Raw genomic sequence first — 26,073 nt, forward strand, 5'->3', positions numbered from 1 at the left:
AGCCCATTTACCATCATAAACTTTCCTGTTGTCCATATCACGACATCGTCGAGCTCATTGTGGCTCATAATCCTGTAACTTATTTAATATTCTATCATCCGCAAAAAGCCTTATCTCTGATTCCAGATCTTTACGCATATATAAGAAAATATAAAGGTCCATTAATACTGCCACCGGGAGCGTTGGCCATGCGCTTAGGAGCGCGCGGCTGTGAGCTTGCATCCGGGAGATAGTGGGTTCGAATCCCACTGTCGGCAACCCTGAAGATGGTTTTCCGTGGTTTCCCATCTTCACACCAGGCAAGGCCACGGCCGCTTCCTTCCAACTCCTAGGCCTTTTCTATTCCACCGTCGCCATAAGACCTATCTGTGTCGGTGCGACGTAAAGCCACTAGCAAATAAAGAAAAAAATTAATACTGCCTTGCGGAACTGCCCTCGTAATCATTACAGGATCAGATAATGCTTCACCTACTCTAATTTTCTGAGTTCTATTTTCTAGAGATCTAGCCACCAACTTAGTCACTCTTTTCTCTAGTTCAAGTGCACTCATTTTTGTCGGTAATCTCCCATGATCGTACACTATGATCAAAAGCCTTGGAGAGGTCAAGAGCGATATAGTCCACTTGGCCTCCTGAATCTAAAATATCTGCTATATCTTGCTGAAATCCTATAAGCTGAGCCTCACAGGAATAACATTTCCTAAACCTTCTATCAAACTAATTAGTAATTTCTCAAAATTGTATAATATAATGAGAAATAATGCTTTCCTAAAGCTTACTGACTGCCTGTAATCATCCACTTTTACAGTATATTTATCACCGTTTCCTTTGTACACAAGGGCTACTATAACATCTATCCATTCATTTTATAGCTCCTTCATGCAAACAGTAATGAAGTAAGTACTTCAAGTATGGTGCTATATCACAACCAATTGCCTGTAACCAGCGGCGACGCGTGAACTAAGTAAGGGGGTAGGCAAAGATTTCTTTAAGCTATTTTAATCATATTATACATGGAATTTTGTTTTCGAGGCATACAGACCTGTATTTCAATATCATATTAATGACTCTGAAACTAATTAAACCCTATCTGCATAGTTTAAGAGGTATCTTCGGTATTTTAAAACAGTTTAAAACAGTTTAAAACAGTTTTAAAAAGTGTGTGCTGATACGACTGTATATAATTAATAATGATAATAAAGTAACTAATATTGGCGGGCAAGAAACTGCATGTACTTGAAGGGTTTTGATGCTATCATTCATTTATTAAGTGTAAGTTTGCTATGCTTCGTACGTTAATATTATTTTAGACGTGTCTTAAAATAAAGTAAATTCAAACTAATTGCATTATAAGCACGTCTGAGATGGTAGCCAATAAGACCACCTTTATAACCGAGATCCAAATACTAGCCAATGAGAGCAAGAAGAGACGCTGGTAAGTCTGTCTAGTGGGCGGAGAAATCTCGCTATAGGAAAGTCATAGTTCCACAGTCAGCACCTACAAATAGCGTTAGTGTTGTTCTATCTAGAAGCTTTGAAAATCAAAGGGAACATACACTGAATGGGCAGCGTCTACTTTCGCCTACTTGCTTCGTGTAACTGACACGAGCCCTAGCTTTGCAGAAATGAGAAGAAAATAAGTAAAGCGGGGGAATATAGAAATGTCATGTATGTGGAAATAATTCATGTTCTAAAGAATAATTGAATTAACTAGACAATATTTCGTTCACAAAATGTTAAGGATAAACGCTGTCAACCCTGTCTCCCCGGACGCTTCGCCCCTGCCTGTAACATATACCCAGAAATCTTATCAAATCCAGCTGCTTTTCTAGTTTTGATCTTTTGTATCTTATTATAAATATCTCCTATCTGCAAATAACTCTTTGGTTGCGTTTACTGTAGTTTACTGTGTACTCGGTCTGACCATCGTTAACTTTTTCTGCCATTACTTCTCTTACCTTCGTAGCCAAAACCGTTTTTAAGATGTTAAAGTGATACAAGAAATACAACTGAATTCGATTTCTATACGTAGGGTCTATATGTAAAAGTTAGATACACGATGATGAACCACCGCATTTCACTGTATTCTATGGTTTCGTAACCTCTGGTATACTCACGGAGCAAGTCTAGTCCACTGTAAAATGTCTGGCCTAGTACACGCATGCACAAAAATGGTGTCCCAACATACGAAATCAACACTGCCCCACTACAGTACTGAAAAGGAGGGGAAGGGAGTGAACGGGTAGTGCTGAAAGCACATTGTGTGTATTGCTATACATCCGCCACTGTGCCCATTTCAATCATAACAGTCGTGTAGCGGGCTGTCTACCTGCAGCAGTGAGTTAAACGAGGAAGTAGGGGGACGCCATGCTTTGCTTATATCTGGACACCATTTTTGTGCATGCGTATACAACCGTCACATGTCTGCTGACCAGTGGAAGCCAAATCGAGTCTAAGCGTTTATACAAGCCTCTAATAACAATATTGTCCCGTGTTCGATTCCCGGCCGGGTCGGGGATTTTAACCTTAATTTGTTAATTCTAATGGCTCGGAGGCTGGGTATTTGTGCTGTCCCCAACATCCCTGCAACTCACACACCACACATAACAGTATCTTCCACCACAATAACATGCAGTAACCTACACATGGCAAATGCCGCTCACCCTCATTGGAGGGTCTGGCTTACAAGGGCTGCACCCGGCTACAAATAGGTACACGAAATTATTATATATAACAATATTCGTATCAGTTTTTGGCTCTAGGGATTCCTAGTTGCTCTGCGTGAGGTTTTAATTTGAAACCTAATTCAGTGAGTGCGATATTTAGAACAAATAAGAGCTATAATAGCGATCGACAGAAGGAACAACGTCAGCTTCGTTATCGCTCCAGCTATGAGGCTTAAAGGAGGAAACATACAAGCAGACGAGGTTGATGCTGATAAGATGAGCCACTATGAACCTTGCTTTAAACATCTGGAGGAGAAATAAAATATCCCGTTTCGAAATTGGGAGGTGATTGGGCTGCTGTTCGGTGCTTCAGGAGTGATATCTAAATTCTGCGTGAACTTATTTTGGAGTTTTGAAATTAGTGTGTTGGGATTAGAAGAAATTGCCAGACCGAGCAAGTGGCCGCGTGGCATGGCTCATGTAACTATCAATTCGAAAAATACTGGGTGCGAACCCCACTGTCGGCTTTCCTGAAGATGGTTTTCCGTGGTTTCCCATTTTCACACCAGGCAAATGCTGGGGCTGTACCTTAATGAAGGCGACGGCCGCTTCCTTCCCACTCCTAGCCCTTTCCTATCCCATAGTCGCCATAAGACCTATCTGTGTCGGTGCGACGTAAAGCCACTAGCAAAAAAATTCTAATGTATAGCAAACTCTAAATTTAAATAGTGCATGTTCCTCGCACTTGATATTTTATTAAACGTTTTAATGATTATTGAAGTATACTTCACCTCCCATGCAGATAAAAACCCTGTGAATACCCACACAAACGTAATATCTACAGGGTCATTATTTCTGTTAAGGTGTACTTATGAGAGTTTAATACTATGTGCTCATTTTTTGAGAGTCTACACATACGGACATAAAAACAAAAAATACACTGACTGACAGAGCAAATGCAACACCAAGAAGGAGTGGTCAGAACTTTATGCCAATTGCAGGGTAGACTGACGTCACTGAGGAATGCTCATGATGTGAAATGCGCCGCTGTGCTGCGCACGTAGCGAACGATAAATGGGACACGGCGTTGGCGAATGGCCCACTTCGTACCGTGATTTCTCAGCCGACAGTCATTGTAGAACGTGTTGTCGTGTGCCACAGGACACGTGTATAGATAAGAATGCCAGGCCGCCGTCAACGGAGGCATTTCCAGCAGACAGACGACTTTACGAGGGGTATGGTGATCGAGCTGAGAAGGGCAGGTTGGTCGCTTCGTCAAATCGCAGCCGATACCCATAGGGATGTGTCCACGGTGCAGCGCCTGTGGCGAAGATGGTTGGCGCAGGGACATGTGGCACGTGCGAGGGGTCCAGGCGCAGCCCGAGTGACGTCAGCACGCGAGGATCGGCGCATCTGCCGCCAAGCGGTGGCAGCCGCGCACGCCACGTCAACCGCCATTCTTCAGCATGTGCAAGACACCCTGGCTGTTCCAATATCGACCAGAACAATTTCCCGTCGATTGGTTGAAGGAGGCCTGCACTCCCGGCGTCCGCTCAGAAGACTACCATTGACTCCACAGCATAGACGTGCACGCCTGGCATGGTGCCGGGCTAGAGCGACTTGGATGAGGAAATGGCGGAACGTCGTGTTCTCCGATGAGTCACGCTTCTGTTCTGTCAGTGATAGTCACCGCAGACGAGTGTGGCGTCGGCGTGGAGAAAGGTCAAATCCGGCAGTAACTGTGGATCGCCCTACCGCTAGACAACGCGGCATCATGGTTTGGGGCGCTATTGCGTATGATTCCACATCACCTCTAGTGCGTATTCAAGGCACGTTAAATGCCCACCGCTACGTGCAGCATGTGCTGCGGCCGGTGGCACTCCCGTACCTTCAGGGGCTGCCCAATGCTCTGTTTCAGCAGGATAATGCCCGCCCACACACTGCTCGCATCTCCCAACAGGCTCTACGAGGTGTACAGATGCTTCCGTGGCCAGCGTACTCTCCGGATCTCTCACCAATCGAACACGTGTGGGATCTCATTGGACGCCGTTTGCAAACTCTGCCCCAGCCTCGTACGGACGACCAACTGTGGCAAATGGTTGACAGAGAATGGAGAACCATCCCTCAGGACACCATCCGCACTCTTATTGACTCTGTACCTCGACGTGTTTCTGAGTGCATCGCCGCTCGCGGTGGTCCTACATCCTACTGAGTCGATGCCGTGCGCATTGTGTAACCTGCATATCGGTTTGAAATAAACATAAATTATTCGTCCGTGCCGTCTCTGTTTTTTCCCCAACTTTCATCCCTTTCGAACCACTCCTTCTTGGTGTTGCATTTGCTCTGTCAGTCAGTGTAATTTCACCATTAGTGTAGTTAACATAATACTTACAATTTGTTGAAAGAAAACTCTCGGCTGTAACAGAATAAAAATTGAATCAATAACTTCAAATCAAATCAAAACCACTTTATTTGCAAATGAGGTATTTACCTCGGTGGCAAATGGTATACAAAAATACATTATTATCAAGCACTAAATTTTAAATTAACGAGAGAAAACCTTTTCCTAAAACACAGCATTATACAATTTACACTAAGAATTTTTCTATTAAACACACAGCTCATCCTTAATAAATTTATATTATTTACAAAATTCTACTCATATACAGTGTGTGCGATTACTTTCGAATTTCTCACTGCACTTCACCCTAGAGGCAGTCCCCTATTTCGGCTGTCCAGTCTCCATAGACCAGGGGATAGAATTCATTTATTCACAAAAAATTCTTTATTTACAATAACCTGCACAGGTCGAATGCCCTCTAACATTTCTTTTCTTCGTTGCTGTATTCTTTTCTTGAATATCTGTACAGATTTTGTAAAAGCATCAAACTGTTCCACTCGTGCATCCCTTCCCAGTGAATTCAAATCTAACCCCAATCGCTTGTGCTAAAATCCCTTCTAATTTTACACTTGTAGGCCTAGTCAGCCCTGCCGATGTAATTATTTTCCAACTGAAGCCTCTCACGGACTTCCCCCATGCTTCGTCTCCTGTATATGCTGTATATAATTCTATAAGTCTAGTTTTCTCCATTCTCTTACTTAAAGTTTCTCACCCAAGTTTCTCTAACATTTCCGATACACTACATTTTCTCCTGAAATCCCCTGCTACAATCCTTCCTGCTTTCCTCTGCACTCCATCTATTTCTTTTAATAGGTATTCCTGGTGAGGATCCCAAGCACTATTTGCATATTCTAATAATGGACGAATTATACTAAAGTAACTTTTCTCTTTTAATTCTTTGTTGCATCCTTTTCACTTCCCGACCTACAATGTAATAACCGTAAGTCTAATTTTTAGTGCTGAATCTGGTGCGGAAGTTGCAGGAATGTTGGGGACAACACTAACAATACAAGTCCACGATTGTAATTCCTTGAGCTGGCCGGAAATTGAATCCAAGACTCCGAGGCAGATGGCAAAATCAGTAGGTACGACACAGTTCACACCCGTGACCACACAAAGGTATGGGGAAAAGTTTTAGAAGTAGAAAATGATCAAAATTCTCTATGGTATTTTTCTATAACTACGTACTTCCAAAATTATAAACATTTTACCAACTTTATCTATTTTCATGAGTAATGTAACTAAATACTAAAAGTTGTATGGTAATTATGTTCATGAAATTTTGCCTCCTTTCTTATCTATTACATCATGTTACATTTTATATATATACTCTAGTTTGTTTTGTAATTATATTGTGAATATAGTCATTATTGTAATTCATCTCTATTGCACCAAGAGGAGCCTTTGCTCAGGTGCCTATATTGAAATGAAGAAAATGAAGATTCCTTTTTATTATTATGTCATCAAACATTTAATACAAATAGAACTAAGTGGATATAAAAATAAATAAGAAAATAAATCGTAAACATATGTTAAATCAAAAAATAAAATAAGTTAACCAAGTAAAACACATAATTTATACATTAATATGAAGTACTGATGGTGATGCTGATGATTATGATGATGATGATGATCCATCATCGTTCTTTTAAGGGGCCAAATACCAAATCATCAGATCCTCGTGACATGTAACGAAGATGACAATCATTTAAAACGACAACTTACAACGATGGATGTAACTGATAAAATAGTTAATGGTACTAATCATCAATAGCATACTCTACTTAAAAATTGCATTTAAAAATTTACTAAAAACAGTTTTGTCCAGTCCGTGCGGGCGTTCTACTGGATGGAATGCTTCTTTCTTTGTTCTTATTATCTCCGGAATTACCTGCCGATGAATCATCAGACATTTATATGTCTCTTAAGTTCAGTAAGCTTTGAGTAATTTTCAAGCCAAATCACTAAATGACCACTCTAATAATACATTGCAGGCGAAGGCTTATCCTAGCCCGCAGTACATTCTGTACTTAGCGCGTTGCTAAGCGATTACCATTAATATTATGATATAATTATGCGATTTTAATCGTTATTAATCTAATTGCATGCAACCATGTTTGATTACTATTTTGCTGTTTGAACTGCCCGCGCTAGACATATGGACAAACATAATAATTCACAGACATAGCACTTCCATTCGTTGATGCTAGGTATGGACCTCAAGAAAGAAACAAAAGACGGCGCGAGCAGCGGAATGCAACGTAATGGAGTCCTGTCTACAGCCGGTAAGTACGTATACATATTTCTCCAGAAATTTCTCTAGTAAGGACGGTATTTGTTAATTTACCTCAGATTTTAGACTTTATTTGAGTAAAAGCAATTATTATCTTCCATTTGGGACAAATATTATAGTGACATATCGTGGATCAGATTCGTTCATATAACCGTTATATAAATAAATACCACCGTGTAAAGATAAGTTATGTAAAGAAAGACAACCGTGTAAATAAAACTTCTGTTTAAAATAAATTTAAAATGAAAAGAAAGTACGTAAGTACTCTGTCAAGGACAGTAAGTGTAGTTACCTGTGACATGCAGCGCTGTTTCGGTGAAGACTTGCAGTTCGGTGTAGCCATAGAAGTAGAGTTGATTTCTCATGCCAGTGCTGGCCACGGCTGGCAGGTAGCTGAAGTCATCGTTGCCTATATTGATGACAATGATCACGTGATCCTCATCCTTGAGCAACTTCACAATCTTCTTGTATTGGCCGACATACTTTCGGTCAGTGATGAAAACTAGGATATATACACAGGACCGAATTATGGACATTTCTCTAATCCAAATTATCAGGAGTGAATATTAAATATTATTGTTACAAGAAATGTTACAAACTGTGCATCTTGAACGTGCAAGTGTCAATATTTGTGTTTTCGGACTTCTTTGCGCTGATGTCTTAAGACATATTGTATAGTGCAAGTAGTTAGGGTAAGTTTCTAGTAAATATATGATAATTTTATTGTTTTTTGAGGATGCTGAGATCTCGGAAATTATATACCGCAGGAGTTCTCTTATCTGCCACCAAACCTACTGACGCGAGGGTGACATATTTGGCCACCTTCACATACCACTGGACTGAGCCTGGACTCAGAACTTTATCATTTGATCACGCAGACCGGCGAAGCACTAATGGAATATTATACCACACATCACTGAAAGGAACTGACGGAATGACTGTAGAAGCATAATTACATTGATATTGTATATTTCTTTTCAATGCCACCTTTGTGTTCTTTGTGAACATTTTGAAGCTGTGGTTCAGAAAACCCTGGGTCCGATTCCTGGCTCTGCTAGAGATTTAAAATATCATGTGCTCAACTGACCGTCAGCCCTGTCAGAGCCCCCTTCGGTATTTCCCGGAAGGGATTAGTGAGTCAGATCGGTGATTACCCAGCCGGCCTTTAATTATATTGTGCTTTCGTCTGGTTTCCTGGTGGGCCATCTGGGAAGGGCAACGAGTACCCTCCCGTACTAGCGGCACCGCGAAGCTTCCAGTACTTTATGACCTAGATATAAATGCAGGGCGACCACCTTATCACCATATCTGGCCTGGTGGCATCCGGAGCATGGGAACAGGCAGATACTTCCTTTAGTATCACTTCCTCCCAATCGTCTCTGCTATCTCCTTCTCTTCTTAGAATTAACCGCATGTCGCAGGCGATGTGGATTGTGCTGATCGCCACGTGGGGGTAGAGAGGGCTTACCACCCCCTCCCCCTCCTCCCCGAAAAAACTAGGAGTACCGTAGTTATTGTTGGCTGTCGTCAGTGTCCCACTGGAGTCTAAGTATCGTCGTGTGCTGAGCGTACTACAGAGTACTGTGTGTGTGCTACCGAGAACTGTAGACCGCCGTGGAGTCAGTGTGTGGAACAGCTGCCGCGAGGAGCAGTGTTAACTGTCTTTGTTGTGAGGAATATTGTAGTGCTGACTAGCATTATTGAGCTGTCACTGTTAAGGAGTCAGTGTTAAGTAGTTCACTGTGTTGAGCATGAGAGTGGTGGACTGTCTCTGGAGTCGAGCCAAGGAACAGTTGAGTGTTGTGGTCAGGGTTGCCAATCTGGTGATTTTGTCACCAGATCTGGTGTTTTCAGGAAGGCGTATGGTGACAAAATTTGAATTTTGCGACAAGTCGAAAATATGGTGTTTTTCTTTAAAATTTGGTGACATATATGGTGATTTTATAATAAAATGTCAATTTAAAAAGGAACTACGGTCATGAGACGTATAACTTAGTAAAATATTATGACCTATCATATACAATATGATCTTAACATGTTTACGTAAGCGACTCGCCATTGTCGCGTGTGAGCAAGAGCGCTGGATTTTTAACAGCATCAGTGTTGTATTTCCGTGCATTATTGATCTTATTATTAAGGTGAATAATAGCGCGGTCGACATCATTCTTACTTGTAACAGTTGTAACTGGAAAAGTTAGAATGAATCATGCAAGGAGCCCAGCTCCAGTGCCAATGTCGCTGTGTGACTAAAGATAGTGCGCTGGACATTTGAGTTGTGATTGTGTGATAGTGTCTACTTCTTAATTTATGTTAAATGTGTTAATTACAGAGTTAGTGTTGTTGGGAACCATGGGGAAGCCTCAGTATAAACAGCGATTTAGAGAGGAATGGCTTAAGGATGATAGGTATAATAAGTGGTTACTAAAAGTAGAAGGAAATGCCACAAAAGGCTTTTGCAAATACTGTAAAACTCAACCAGCTGCTAAATTAGGAGATATTGAAAAACATAGGAACACTGCTAAACACCTCAAGGCAGCCGAACCCTTTAGTTCTAATAGGCAGAAAACTTTAAATTTTAAACCAGTTAATATTGAGACAAATTTAGTGGAAGGTAGAACGGCACTTTTCATAGCAGAACATTGTTCGATTCAAATGGTTGACCATCTTAGCGAGTTGTGTAAAGTGAATTTTCCCGATAGCAAAGGGATTAATAATTTGAAGTTGCATCGTACAAAATGCACTGCTATAATACAAAACGTGTTAGCTCCTCATTTTGAAAAAGACTTGATAGATGATTTACGTGAAAGTGAAAACGGTTATAGTTTGTTGTTGGATGAAACGAATGATATTTCAGTTAGCAAGTTACTGGGCATTGTTATAAGATACGATTCAAAAAGAAAAAGAGAGATTGTCGTGACATATCTACAGTTAGTAGAGTTGTCAGAATGTACAGCTGATGCTATAGTTGAGGCTTTGGAGAAATATCTGTGTAATAAAGGTTTGGATTTGACTAAATTACAAGCAATAGGAACAGACAATGCGTCTGTTACGGTAAGCATAAATCATGGCGTGTATGTAAAGTTAAAGGCTAAAGTGCCTAATCTACAATTAATCAGATGCGTTTGTCACTCTCTACAATTGGCAGTTTCACATGCATCAGGGTGTTTACCGAGGAACTTAGATTTCCTCATAAGGGAAAGTTACAATTGGTTTTCACAATCATCTCTACGGCAGGTTTTATACAAAGAACTATACGAGACAATAAATGAAGGCGACTCTCCCCTGAAATTAGTACAGTTAAGCCAAACTCGGTGGCTGTTCATCGAAAGTGCAGTGACAAGAATAATGCAACAGTGGACCGAGTTAAAAACACACTTTGAAATCGCTCGTCTTAAAGATCGCTGTTATACAGCCGATATTTTATATTCAATGTATAGCGACCCTCAGAATTACTTGTACTTGTCTTTTCTGAAGCCAATTTTGGTTGAAGTGCAGACCGTAAATAAGAAGTTCGAAAGTCGAAACCAAGATCCTACAAAATTATTAGGTGACCTAATCCTTCTCATTAAGTCATTATGCACCAAGGTTCTACTGCCCACTGTCAAAGTAGATGTCCTGAAAACAGAAATTAATAATCATCTGGACCCAAAGCCCTATCTAGGTTATGATTTCGAAACTAAAGTATCATCGTCCTCGCTTTCTGAAGACCAACAGAAACAACTACGCGATAGATACGTGCAACTCATTGTTGAACTTATCCAACAATTGAGGCAAAGATTACCTGAAAATTTAGGGATCCTTGAAAAAATGTCTCTCTTTTCACCCGAAAATTGTTTAAGGCCTTTTAAGTTGCAAATTATTGATATAGCACAACTCTTTTATGCTGACAATAATGTTATTGCGAAAGTAGAAAACCAGTGGAGAAATCTGCATCATATCCAGTGGACTGAAGTTAAGGACACTGTGAAATTTTGGGCAGAAGTTGATATGTATAGGGATTCAACTGGTGAAAACCCTTTCAGCGAACTTGCAAATTTAGCTATGTCGACTCTCGTACTTCCTCATTCTAATGCGGATGTAGAACGAGTGTTCAGCCAAGTCAATATAACTAAAAATAAACTGAGAAATAGAATGTCAATACAAACTCTCCATTCGGTCTTGTGTGTAAAATTTGGATTGAATAGGACAGGGAAATGCTGTTATACATACGATCTACCGAAAGAAGTACTGCAGAAAATAGGCACATTAGAGTCATACAACTATCCGGGTCAAGTACCCTCAACTTATACAGATCAGCCATAAATAAATAAATATAGTACAGGTTTTAATTTGTGTATATAGTTTGCAATTAAATACACTTATGTTAGGATTACGACAATTGATAACACGCAGTGAACATTTTATTATTATAATAGTGCTAGTGTTTGAGTGTGACTTGTATTCAATTGATCATATGGCTATAATATAGGCTAGACCTATCTTTACAAGAGGACACCATTAGACTTATTAAACTTTAGAGGCAGAACAGCACAACTGAAAGGAGGTAAGTGTAAATTTAATGCATTATCTTACTACATCTGGAGAATTTATAGAGTTTTCAAATCCAGATCTGGAGATTTCTGGTGTTTTTCAAATCCATATCTGGTGATAATGAGTATCTAGGAGTTGGCAACCCTGGTTGTGGTGATCAGTAGCCCTGTGTCCGTATCAGTCTGTCTGCAGCTGCTATGCGGAGTGACTGGACGCGTGAGCGAAAGTGAAATGTGTGTTGTCAGTCACGATTACCGCCTTCCAGGTAATACCACCGAGCCGGATTACCTGCTGCGAAGAGAACAGAGACGGTGGAGTGTGATCATTCAGGGTTGATACAAACAAGTGTGTGTGTGTGCTAACTGGGTCATCCTAGAATTAGCGAGTTGGTCGTGTGGTTAGAGGCGCGCAGTTTTGAGCTTGCATTCGGGAGATAATGGATTCGAACCCCAATGTCGGCAGCCCTGAAGATGGTTTTCCGTGGTTTGCCATTTTCAAACCAGCCAAACGCTGTGGCTGTACCTTAATTAAGGCCAAGGCCGCGTACTTCCCACTTCTAGCCCTATCCTCTCTCATCGTCGCCGTAAGACCTATCTGTGCGACGTTTGTTGTACAATTTGTTTTACGTCGCACCGACACAGATAGATCTTATGGCGACGATGGGATAGGAAAGGCTTAGGAGTGGGAAGGAAGCGGCCGTGGCCTTAATTAAGGTACAACTCCAGCATTTGCCTGGTGTGAAAATGGTAAACCACGGAAAACCATCATCTGGGCTGCCGACAGTGGGGCTCAAACCCACTAACTTATCTCCCGAATGCAAGCTCACAGCTGCGCGCCCCTAACCGCACGGCCAACTCGCCCGGTCTGTGCGACGTAGAGTGGATTGTATTAGTATTATTATTGTTCTTATTGGGGTTGTAAATTGCAACCTAATCATACTGTAGATTAGACAAAATAAGGTATACAAATTGCGACGTACTGTAAACATTAACTATCCTTTCTTATGTAAAATGTAAAATTCGACAACCATTGCGCCTGATAGGAAAGCATAAAGAGATTGAGTTCCTTGCCACTTTCTTCCAGACTTAGGACCAGAGTTGCCAGACTTCCCGTATTTTTAGGGACAACTTTATATTTGAGAAAATGTCCGATATCCCTTGTAAACCTTTCACGGGACGCAAACTTACTTGTTTCTTTTTCAAGAATAAATACATTTCTATTTTAAGTCAAATTTTATAAGAGGAAAGTTACTGAATTTGTCGTCATTTAAATGCCTTAATCATTCGACGAGAGATAATTATTTTGTCGTATAATAACATGCGTTGTTGCAAGTTAGCGAAGCGGGATATTCTGTTTGGTCTGCGCGTAACATCGAGCATTTCAATTAGCATCACATTTTACACTAATAAAAAATGTTATTATTTGAAATATTTCAATAGTATTTTAACATATTTGCAATATCCACATTTACAGAAATTTCCCTAAACAAATTTGTTAATTTATTTTTATGAAATAAAATTTTAATTAATTTATATATTTCAATTTCCTGAGTGATGCACATTTCTTTAAATGAATGTAAAAACCAAAATGGATATACGAGTTTAATCTGTATATTGCATTTTCTTAACGACCGATTTTTCAACATTTTGATTTTTTATATTTTAAAAGCTAATGATACGCTAGTGTCCTGTATGTTGATCAGATAAATCTGAACTAGTGTGGTTAAACATGTTTTAATCACTTGTCTTACGTGTGACCATTAGTTTGGTCTCGTCGTGGCATAACAAATGTGTAGTTGATTTTTCTTGCTAGGTCGACGAAACTTGAAAGTTTGTTATCGTATTTCACTACAGTATGCGAAATTTTTAGTGATACCTGATTTTACCGGCTTGAGGAGTAAGGAGGGAGCTCTCCCGGTTCCGGTAATACTGCCAACTGAATGGAAATGAAATGTGAATTGAATCTATAGTATGATCGATCAATATGAATTTTCTAAACCTTTATTATCTTGAGCCAATAACTGTGTCGCTCACACATTATATAACATTATATAAGATTTTTCGATGTGAATCTTGTTCCTAGCATGAATTCTGTATTTTGGCTTTGCTGTGTAAACTACAACAGTACTAGTACGTAAAGTGTACACCAGATGACTCACGGCGATTCATGGTTTGTGTTTCAAAGGTTGCCAATACGAATCTTGACGATAATCGAGGTCCACTGATTCAGCACTAGGGAGCCTAGGTATTACTAAAAGTTTCGCGAACTGTAGTTCCAATTGTGTTATCATTCCTCTTATGTTTGAACTCATTTTCTGAGAAGGAATATTACACCATTTGGGTTGTCTTACTTCAAGTGCTTTTGTTCTCTTCAACTTGATAACGGAGTTTCTGTGAACCATTTTCACTGCTTCAGCACATTCGTATAAATTAGAGCGAGGATTTTAACAGTGCGGTTTGAAATTTGAATGAAAACTCTGGCAATTATTTGTCTGTTCAATGGACTCGTTGTAATTATCATAATTTGTAACCTTTAAGTTTTCCGCTCTGTCGACACTAATGCAAGATTAAGAAATAATAGAAAATTCTAGAAAAATACTAGATATTCTTTAAATTGTGCAACTCATTCATAATATGGTTGATGTGACTAGCTCGGTGTGTGTGTGTGTGTGTGTGTGTGTGTGTGTGTGTGTGTGAAACTTGATGTTTAGTGAATGTATTGATGATATTTAGTAGAGAAGAATTGCTTTTCCTAAGTCTGCAAAGAAATATTGACTCGGCAGCCTTGCCAGCTGGTACAGACTATCTGAACTGACCACAACTTTTTATAATTGGCTTTGGAAACCCTGTAAAAATATGTGGCGATACTCTTGGGACCTTGCTCGTCAGCCAGCTGGCTGTGGAGTCATTATTGTGTGGTAGTTGATCGACACGTTCACGTAACTCGAGCTAGTGGACACGGCATGTCAAGGCCAAACACCACGGATCATCCCTCCCGGTGAGGGAAAGTGTTTACTTTAAGATTTTAACCTAATTATATAATATTCTTTTGGAGGTAAGATATTTTAAAAACGTCATTTTTGGAAATTCAGTAATAATTTTCCATGGAATGGCCAATTGGTAGTTTGAATGGTGGCGAAGTGTTTGTGTGAAACTTTTGTTTTAACAAGTGGCTTTACGTCTTACCGACACACATAGGTTTCATCAAGGTAGTTAGAGTAAGAGGTAGAGATCACGCGCAGGTCTCCCCACCACGCTTGGCCGTCGATGACGTCAACGTGAACCCTCAGCGCCGTGTCTTCTGTATGAGGTAGGCTAATACACAGCTGTAAGCTATTCTGTTTTAGCCACAAGTTAGAGATAAGAGAACTTCATAGACATTTTAACATCACCTAAGAAAATGCATTCCACTTCACTATTACAGTAGAGTAATAATAAGGAGATCAAATACAGTGTGAATCCAGCAGCGTTTCTGAAGTACCTATTTCGATCTGTATAAAAGGTTGTAACAATGCTAAGACTGTGATCGCAGTGGAATGGCCATTCCATATGTTCATGTTCTCAACACCTAACAATAACAAGCGGCTCTAATTGTTACAGACTCGAACATTAAAGCTTAATGACTGCAAGAAATACGTCGGTTGTTACAAGCAGTATTGGGAAACTATATACACTGTCAACAACACAAATAGCAAATGTTCGGAAACTGTCGACAACACAAACAGTACAGTAAATGTTCTCCAAGTGCCAGGAAATGACAAATTCTACGTTAACATTAGATAGGCCATATTAATGAGCCTGTATATTAATATTCTTAGCACTGGTTTCATATACAACATAATAAATTGCCTTTCATAAAAAAATAACAGGTATGTTATACACAAAGGATAATGCTGATATTAAAAAAAAAAGAATATCAAACACACTTATCCATAGCATCAGTGGAATTTCTTTGTTTTTCTTCTTTCTTTATCGGTGTTGTATTAAATGAAACCCGGTCTCTTGAATGTCTTACTTTTGTTTAAAGCGTCAATTCGAATAAAAGAACGGCTTCTCACGAAGCAACTTCCAAGCTCATAAATTTCGGGGAATTTCTTTTTCAGGATATCCGTAAGGTTTGTGATGATGTTAGAACCCTCTTTCAGTTCTTTCCCGTGGTAAAATTTAAACTACCGAGCTCGATAGCTGTAGTCGCTTAAGTGCGGCCAGTATCCAGTATTCGGGAGATTGGATTCGAACCCCACTGTCGGCAGCCCTGAAGATGGTTTTCCGTGGTTTTCCATTTTCACACCAAGCAAATGCTGGGGCTGTACCTTAATTAAGGCCACGGACGCTTACTTCCCACTCCTAGCCCTTCCATGTCCCATCGTCGCCGTAAGACCTGTCTGTGTCGGTGTGACCTAAAGCAACTTGGAAAAAAATTGGGACTCTTTCTGAAATTTAATTTCCACCCCTTGTAGTTTGACCTGTTTTCTCTCCGTAATTACTTTCTTTATCGAGGTTCTTCTTCTTTATCCTAAAAGCTATGTAGCCAGTGAAGTCTTCAAGCAGCTCCTTGGTTTCACAACTGTCCTCGAGCTGTTTTACTAGATCTTCAAGTGCTTTAACGAACCCTTGTTCATCCTCCGATAAAAAATAGGATGTTGTGGGCTCAACGCTGGCCTTAGACTGGCACACGATATCCGAGTTTTGATCGAGTTCAGCAGTACATATTTGGGCGTAATATTTCATAATCTTCCGGAGAACAGTTGGAATTTCTTATCGCCTCGGAAGCATTGAGGCTAGAAGCAATGATTTCACCTTTCGCGTCACAGCTGTCGGAAGAGGATCGTCATAAAGCCTTCCGAACCCTCGAAGCTGAGAAAGATAGCTTTCAATAATGTCTTGATTAATTCTGTCACCATTTATTTACGTCAGTGGTTTTAGGGAATACATGAAAGTGTATGTTTCGTTCCTTCGCGTGCCTGCTATGATTTGTGCAGCCTGCAATGGCATGACAAAGCATACTGAAAAGTGTACACTATTACTGCTTTTTACGTTTTATCTCATAAAATAAACACACACGGTTTCTTATACACCACAGATATGTTACTATCGTGTATTATTAGCTCCTAGCTTCTGCGTGCACAGCGATTCTTATTCGAACTACCTCTACCTCATTCAGAGCAGATTCAACGCGAGGGTCCATCGTGACGTCACAGCTCTGCTTTGCCACTGCGCACCTCTCTCGTGATCCCTACCTTGTATTCTACGTACCTTGGGTTTCATAGCAACGATGGTATAGGAAAGGTCTAGGAATGGGAAGGCAGTGTCCGTGGCCTCAATTAAAGTACAGCCCCAGCATTTGCCTGGTATGGAAATGGGAAATCACAGAAAACGATTCTCTGGGCTGCCAACTCGCTCGGTGTGTGTGTGTGTGTGTGTGTGTGTGTGTGTGTGTGTGTGTGTGTGTGTGTGTGTGTGAAACTTGATGTTTAGTGAATGTATAGATGATATTTAGTAGAGATGAATTGAGAATATTTACGACGAAATCGACTCTCTCTCTTGTACTGGGACTTTTCTAAATTTCTTTCAACTCCTATTTTCGGCTCGCTCTCTCTCTAGTTCTTACGTCACAATGTAGTTTGGCCTTAAACTCTGTAATATTGGGCACTTTGGTCCTTTAACTCACTTCTTTCTTATTGACAAAGCTGCGAGAGGGAGAGAGAGATAGGCGCACAGCAGAGGCAATTCGATTGTTAAGTTCATCATTAATCCTCCCATCTTTCACTCACGATGGCCCCCAGGTTCTTGAATATTCTTACCTGTTCCAATTCTGTGTCATAGACCTTGATTTTTATCTCTCTTTTCTTTCTTGTGACAGCCATCACTTTTGTATTGCCTGGGTTTACATCCATGCTCCGCTTTTTCATTGCTCGATTCCAAATATCTAGATTGTATTGAAGATCCCTGGGAGATTTTGCAAAAATCGCAATATTAGGAAGACATTAGGAAGACATTGGGACTAACACCATTGAAAGATACCATAGAAGGAGCACAATTACGTTGGTTTTGGACATGTGATGAGGATGTCAGAAACACGACTGCCACGCAGAGTGTGGGAAGCCCGGAGTGAAGGACCTAGAGGGAGAGGACGACCCCGCATTAAGAGGAAAGATATCAAGTGCAGCCTAGAAACCAGAGGTATCCTGTGGAGGGAAACTCAACAGTTGACACAAGATAAGAAAACCTGGCGGTCTCTCTGCCAAACCTCGACACCGCAAGATACAAGAGTGAGTGAGGTGAGGTGAGGTGAGGTGAGGTGAGTTTGGGCAGTTGTTTTTTCTTGTCATTTCTCATGTCTTATTATTTGTAGGAATTATTAGGCTTCCTCAAGGTATACCACTTTTTTGATAGCGGTCGCTGTCTATAGACTTGTTCTTCTTCTTCCTCCACCGCTTCTCTCAGACCTGTGGGGTTGCTGGTGCAAACTGTGTCGCATATGTGGATTTAGCCCTGTTTTACGACCAGATGGCAACCCTATGTGAAGGGATGTAATCACTATAGCGTGTTTCTGTGTTGGTTATTAGTGTGGTGTGTTGTCTGAAAAAGGAACACAAAGAGCCAGTCCCCAAGCCAGAAGTTTCAATCAGATGCGATTAAAATTCCCGATCCGGCCGGAAATCGAACCCGGACCTTCTCAGCCGAAAACGTCAACGTTGCTCATTCATCCAAGAGTCGGGCTGTCAAATTCCTGTTTGCTTGGCATTTTGTTTCACGTGGGAATAGCGCTGTGATATTTGGTAGATATGCCTAAGTAGGATTCATTGTACTGTGTATGTCAGTTTAAATTTCTGAGTGTTTGCCTCGAAATCCTCTTCGTCTGTATTTATTGCAGCAATGTTTTTCAGGGTACTGATTTTTATGTAACTATGTAGAAAGGAGCAGTCCCACGTAAAACTGGGAATTTACACCCCAATAGGATGTATTTTGTAATTTCAATCATTACCGTGCTGTCTGCCAAACGACTCACAACAGCCGCCTCATTCAAACATGTAAGTTAACATTTACTTCATGCCTGTGTTTTTACTTACCAGCTAAATATTCTCTCATTCTAGTTTCCTTCTTTTGTAGAAACAGAGGAATTTAACACATTCTGGCAGGCATAAACACTATGAGCAATACTGGAACGTTATTGGATATGCTTTGTTTATTACCTATTTTTTATATTTTTATGTCGCACCGACACAGATATATCTTATGGCGACGATGGGACAGGAAAGGCCTAGGAATGGGAAGGAAGCGTCCGTGACCTTAGTTAAGGTACAGCCCCAGCATTTTCCTGGTGTGAAAATGGGAAACCACGGAAAACCATCTTCAGGGCTGCCGACAGTGGCGTTCGAACCCACTGTCTCCCGACTACTAGATACTGGCCGCACTTAAGCGACTGCAACTATCGAGCTCGGTTGTTTATTACCAACACAAACAATGTCATTAGCCAAATTAGTCCAAAAATGGACTTTCGAGGCACTATATAATTCAAACATGGATAGGATGGATGTTACGGATATTTTTAGACTGCACAAATAGAGTTGTTCGTTTTTAATTGTAAAGTAAATCATAAATGGGACATAGAAATATGAAGATCATCACGTTGTATTTGTACACCAAACTGGTGATTCATTGTTTGTGAACAGACATACCTGTGTTTTTAAGATACTATTATAACTTTCTGTAAGATCATCACACACAGTTCCTCAAATTTGTGATTCTTTGTGTTTGTGAAGCGTAAGAACCAAGAGAACCTTACAACCATAGATTTTGTATTTTTAACTTTCATGATTATGTAATTTTAAAGATATGTGAAGAGTTCTTTGAATTTGTGAGCTGATGAAGGGAACTGAAGCTTCTCGAAGCATGTACTCTTAGAATTAATATAAACAACACTATTCTTGTGATTGTATATTTAGGTACTGACAGGGCGGATTCAATAAAAGGAAAAGAAACACTAATTGTAACAGTGAATACAGACCAATTGGGACAAAATGGTCAAAATTGTGGATTATTTCAGATACCTGTCAGTCATCTCAATCCACTTACGGTGGCAAGTAGGGTGACTAACCGTCCCACATTTTAAGTTATCTTGAAAATGTCCCCGCTCGGAACGTCACTTGTGTCGCAATTGTTTCGTTCTTTATCTGAATGAATTTTGAAATTTTCACAGTACTCAACTGTTCTGCCATCTAGCTTCAACTAAACAGAGTGTAACCGTTGCTAACAGTATGATCTTTGAAAGTGCAAGGAAGCAGGTCATAGCATCTTTGGAGAAGCGTTCCGGATGTAGCTTCCGACTTCCGAGTTACCGAGTGGCCATTCTGTAGCACGAAGGGCATCAACGTGTTGTATTAACGAGTTTTTCTTAAAGTTTTTATTAGTTTTGAAATAGATTTGGCGTCGGATAGTGATGACTGCACTTCTACTTTGTCACAAAAAAGAAAGCCATCGTTTAAACGCCAGAAGGTAAAAGGGAAACATAAACTTGTATGTGCAACATTGCCAAGTGGGAAACTAACGCGCCATACTTATTTCCTGATTGAAGAAACGTCCACAAGGCGTTTTGTAAATTTTGCAAGAAGACTTTCAATGCTTCTCATGGATGAAGGTTCTTCAACGCACAAACTGGAAAAGAAATAGTAAAATCATGATGAGTGAACTGTATTTTTCTATGTTATTACCTCAGTAAGAGTACTCTTGGTCAAAAACGAGGGAGAATAGCAATACAATGCTTTTGAAGTGTCGTTGAAAATTTATAGCTAAAGGTGTAGCTGTCTCCCAAAATTGTGGAATATATCCCTTGTCCCTCATCCCTTCCTTCAACAGTTGGTCATCCTAGTGGCAAGTGAAAATATGCCACGCTGTAGTTTCGAACTTCAGCACGGCTATTTACATACGTTTAAATATGTTCTTCCTCCTATAATCTTTCCCGCGACACTGCAGGGTCAGCTACTTTGCACGTCATTCTCCATTTGGTCCTGTTAAGGTCATCGTCAGGTCTGACACCCACGTTCTTCAGGACTTCCTTGAGTCGATCAAACCACCGTTTCTTGGAATGGGCACGTGGTCGATTTCCTCCTGGTTGTACTGCACAGTTTTCTTAGTAATTGATCTATCTTCTCTTCTCATGACATGTCCATACCGCCTGAGGCGAACTTCCTGCATCTTGTCCGAAATTAGTGCAACTCTCATCCGTTGTCTGACATGGTCATTTCTGTCGTAGTCTGGTTTCATATTTCCTAACGACCAACGGAGCATTTTCATATCCTTTCATGGAGGGCTTGCTCATGTCTTATTGAGGCTGGCTAGCATTCTGACCCATAGAGTGCAACTGGTCTAACCAGTTAATTTATACACTTTTCTCTTGAGATAATCGGATATTTTCTTGTTGTAGAGAACTCCGTTCGAAAAGTTTCCTAAATATGCCTATGTAATGTATAATAATAACAAAAATAATAACAATAATAATAAATAATAATAACAGGGAGTGTCTGTCAGTCTATGTGTGCGCGATGCCCAGCCAAATATACGGCACGCATATCTGAAATTTTTAACATAGGTACACGGAAGGGGGTCCCAATGCACCTCGAAACCGGATTTTTAGTTTTCGCTTTTTTTAAATAACTGATTTGGCATTCGCCATTCAGCCGGCACAAACATAATGTACAGAAACATAAAGTACATACCATATATTAAAGAACATTACATCTAAAAATACAAGCAACAGATGAAATATCTCAACACAAAAGAAACACAAATCATTTTATTCACTTCACGGCAACGCAAAAGAACCTTCGGCGATAAACGTCGCATTCAGATCTTCAGATCAGTAATGTGTAAAAATTGGGCAAGTGCTAGGTAAATGTTGGTATCAGATCTTTTTAGTAAGCGTATTACACTGGTAGGAAAAGGGACATGAATAACGGTCAGGTTTCCATACATTTACTGCAACCGGGAATGATGTAGCCGGCCTCGTGGTATAGGAGTAGCTTGCCTGCCTCTTACCCGGAGGCCCCGGGTTCGATTCCCGGCCAGGTCATGGATTTTTACCTGGATCTGAGGGCTGACTCGAGGTCCACTCAGCCTACGTGATTAGAATTGAGGAGCTATCTGACGGTGAGATAGAGATCCCGGTCTAGAAAACGAATAACGGCCGAGAGGATTCGCTGACCACACGACACATCGTAATCTGCAGGCCTTCGGACTGAGCAGCGGTCGTTTGGTAAGCCAAGGCCCTTCAGGGGCTGCAGTGCTATGGGGGCGGCGGAATGGTTTGGTTAAGATCGGCAATTTCCTCTTGGTCCTTTTCGCACACAGGAGAATCCACTACTTTAATGCGACGCAGATGATTTGGGCAGCAGCCATGACCGAGACGGATGCGTATGATGGAGGTGAGATGGCGCCTACTAAGACGTAATTTGTCAAACCAGGGTCTTGTTGGAATTTGAGGCTGATGAGCAGCGTAATGTCGTCCTTTAATCTCCTGCGTTATGTTCCGGTTATTCTACCAGTTATTGTGAGATTTGCTGCGCAGTAATGGTATGAAGTCCGTGTATGGAATCGCCAAGGCGTTATAGGTTCCATCTAAGATGCTCTGCTTTGCTGGTTTTCGCTTTCGTTGGTGAGTTATAAACGAAAAACTGACGGAAAACCTGTGTTGGGATATGACAATCCAACGTGCTGTCACCAGGATTAAATGCACAGATTCACTGTCGCTATGCAACGTCCATACGGTAGGGTAGAGAACACAAGTCAAGGAGCCATTTTAAGTCCATGGCGTAGGAAGCCATTTTCGGTCCCCGACACGAGGAGCCATATTCAGTATCTAATATCCGAAATTGTTTGTGCGTATGTGTGCGATGACCAGAAAAATGTATAGCAAGCAGATATCTGAAGTTGTTAACAGAGGCGTATTCTTAGATGAATTTTTATACAGGTAAAGACTTGCCTTCAATATTTAAGTATTTCTTATCGTTTCAATTATTTATTTCGTATTTACCCGATATTCATTTCATTCACTTATCTTTTAGTTGCAACGACACTGCAAATAAACACTTCGAATTGCATGTAAGAGCAAGCCTCAATATTTACTTGATATTCATTTCATTCATTTAAAATGTTCACGCATGGCTGTGTCAAAAAGCAATTCTTGCTTCGAGAAATGAAGCTGTAAACGTCATCAACAGGCAGCTTTTACGCGCGCGCGCGTGTGTGTGTGTGCGCGCGATGCCCAGCCAACACTACGAAAAGCAGAGATCTGGCATTGTTAATAAAGGCTAATTCTTCATTAATCATTTTATTATTTTTATTGTTTCAACTATGGGACACCACTCTGTCAAGAAACTGATGCCGATTATTATTGAACACACCATCATGGCTGGACATGACGCGGGTGAGTTGGTATTCATTCCTGGGATTCAAATCACCCCTTCGGATATGTATGTATGTATATATGTATGTATGTTCAGTCCGTCAGCGATGCCGCTGGTGGGATCCTCAACAGCTCTGCCATCAGCTGTCATAGATGGCCTAGGCATCACTGAAGAGGCATACTAGGAAATGAGGAGTGAGGTAGTTTCCCGTTGGTTTCCTCACCGAGCCAGAGTTGCTATTACATATCAGTCTGCCAAGCCCACTGACATGCATACACCAACCGACCCTATGAGCATCATTTTCACACCATTCATAGCAGGGACTGACTGCACAAGGAATGGCATTACTAGCATCGCTCATACCTCAGTTACTTTCATATTGTCAATGCCAAGGATAAGACAGAGACAGATCAATGAAAGTAACAAAATTGCTCTAGCCCATACCAGAAGACATAGTGCACTGTAAACACTAGGTCCCGCCAGCAAAGGCATCCTTCGGATATACCATTTCAATTTAGACGTCCGCAGTTCCCCGTTCGTTTGGGTTTCGTTATGGGCATCAACAAGGCACAAGGACAATCGCTTAAAGTTGTAGGACTCGATATTAGGAAACCATACTTCTCCCTTGATCGAATGTACGTTGGTTGTTCAAGAGTTGGAAAGGCAAACGCTCTATACGCCTTAGTTCCAAATGGAAGGACACTTAATATAGTTTATCCGAAAGCTCTATAAGGGAAAATGAGTTTGTTATTGTCTTTTATATTGTTTTAATATTATTTGTACCACCCACCAAGTCGGTTTCTTAAGCAGTGAAAGTAACAGTATAATTAAAAATAATGTAATTAATACAATTTATGTAAAAACCATTTGTGTAAATGTACTCTAATATATTTATTTTGTTTTTAAGTAAATGGTTTACAACACCTAGCGGTTGAATTTATAAACGCGGGCGAAGCCGCGGGTACATGCTAGTATGAAATGAAAATCCACTCCTGTTTCTAGTCATTCGACCGGGTCAGGAATGGAATGAATGAAGCCCCCATCTAGCGGCGAGGATACGAAGTGTGCCGGCTGTCGAAGCCTGTCGCACTCCTCTGGGGCAATGATTAATGGATGACAGATGGAATGGAATGATATTGGAGAGTTTTGCTGCAATGAAAGATGACAGGGAAAACCGGAGTACTCTGAGAAAAACCTGTCCCGCCTCCGCTTTGTCCTGCACAAATTTCACATGGACTGACCGGGATCTGAATCACGGAACCCAGCGGTGAGAGACCGGCGCGCTGCCACCTAAGCCACGGAGGCACATGCTAGCATGAAATATCTCTAAAATGAAATCCAGTTATAATAATCGTAATGTGTATTTTGTGGAAATTTTTATTTTCCCAGAGTTCAAATAGCAAGAAACAGAATATCTAATTACATAGAAATCCCAGCTTTTCAGTGATCAGGGAGTGTATTGTACGTCGTAGCATGGCCAGTACCTTTCGGTTCCCCTATTAGACAATAGCACATGGAATAGTCGTCCAGTGATTATCACGCCCAATGTTGCTTAACTTCAGAAATCTGAAGAATTCCAGTATTTAAATATGGCTGCATGGTTGGTACAGTTCAGCTACACCGTTGTCTAAGTTTGCTGTTACGGTATCATTCTTCAGTGTCGCACATAATATGCAACGCTAAACAGAAATGAGTGAAAGGAAGAAATAGAAAATCTCAATAAAAGTGAGAAGCTACTTACAAACTAATGTTTGGTTGCCACCCTGATTGTCAGTGATCTGCTCATAGGCCAGTTTCATGCCCTGTTCGAAGGCCAAGGCTCTCTTCATCTTGCTGATGGAGAGATCTACGGTTGTTAATTTCCGAAGGACCTCACATGTGTCTGTCTGTGTGTAAGGCAGTAGAACTGACTTCTTGGCGGGGAAAGAGATGAGACCGAACGGCCTACTGCTTGATAACCTGGAACATACCATGTGAAAATACTTTTAATACATAGACTAAGTGAATTAAAATGAAATCAAAATCGAAACGAAATAACTTGATAGAATTACGGTAATAATTAAAATAAGTACAAGATGTTTCTATATGCACTATGTCTTCTGGTATGAGCTAGAGCAATTTTGTTACTTTCATTGATCTGTCTCTGTCTTATCCTTGGCTTTGACAATTTGAAAGTGACTGAGGTATGAGCGACGCTAGTAATGCCATTCCTTTTGCAGTCAGTACTTGCTATGAAAGGTGCGAAAATGTTGCTCATAGGGTCGGTTGGTGCATGCATTTCAGTGGGCTTGGCAGGCTGTTATGTAATAGCAACTTCTGGCTCAGTGAGGAGAGCAACGGGAAACTACCTTACTCTTCATTTCCCTAGAACGCCTTTTCACTGAAGCCTAGGCCATCTATGACAGCTAATGATGGAACTATTGAGGAACCAACCAGCATTTCGGCTGAGGACTAAACATACATACATACATACATACATACATACATACATACATACATACATACATACATACATACATACATACATACATACACACATGTTTCTACATACAGCATACAAAGAACAAATGCCACCTTTCTGATTTAAGAAACGACATCACATTTAAACCACTCGGCAGAAATTCATGAAAGTTTGTAAGAACATTCTCGGAGGTAACTGCCCCATAACCATGGTTTCTTTCAAAAAATTGTCCAGCTCTATGATTACAGTAAATGGTTAACATGCTGGACTTTGGCCCAAGGGATCCCGGGTTCGATTCTCAGTCGGGCAAGGAGTTTTA

At 40.6% G+C, this 26,073-nt stretch overlaps 1 protein-coding gene across 1 annotated transcript in view; it reads right to left on the reverse strand.

The window, feature by feature from the left end:
• Positions 1-26,073, reverse strand: part of LOC136874538 (uncharacterized) — a 149,043-nt gene that overhangs the window by 22,966 nt on the left and 100,004 nt on the right. Inside the window, exons 10-12 of the mRNA XM_068227835.1 lie at positions 25,035-25,252; positions 7,652-7,861; positions 5,058-5,081 (exon numbers count right to left, since the gene is read on the reverse strand). Of these exons, the coding sequence (XP_068083936.1) occupies positions 5,058-5,081; positions 7,652-7,861; positions 25,035-25,252 (452 nt within the window). The remainder of the gene's footprint in view (positions 1-5,057; positions 5,082-7,651; positions 7,862-25,034; positions 25,253-26,073) is intronic.

This window comes from Anabrus simplex, chromosome 5 (assembly GCF_040414725.1).
Source record: "Anabrus simplex isolate iqAnaSimp1 chromosome 5, ASM4041472v1, whole genome shotgun sequence".
Classification (NCBI taxonomy): Eukaryota; Metazoa; Arthropoda; class Insecta; order Orthoptera; family Tettigoniidae; genus Anabrus; species Anabrus simplex.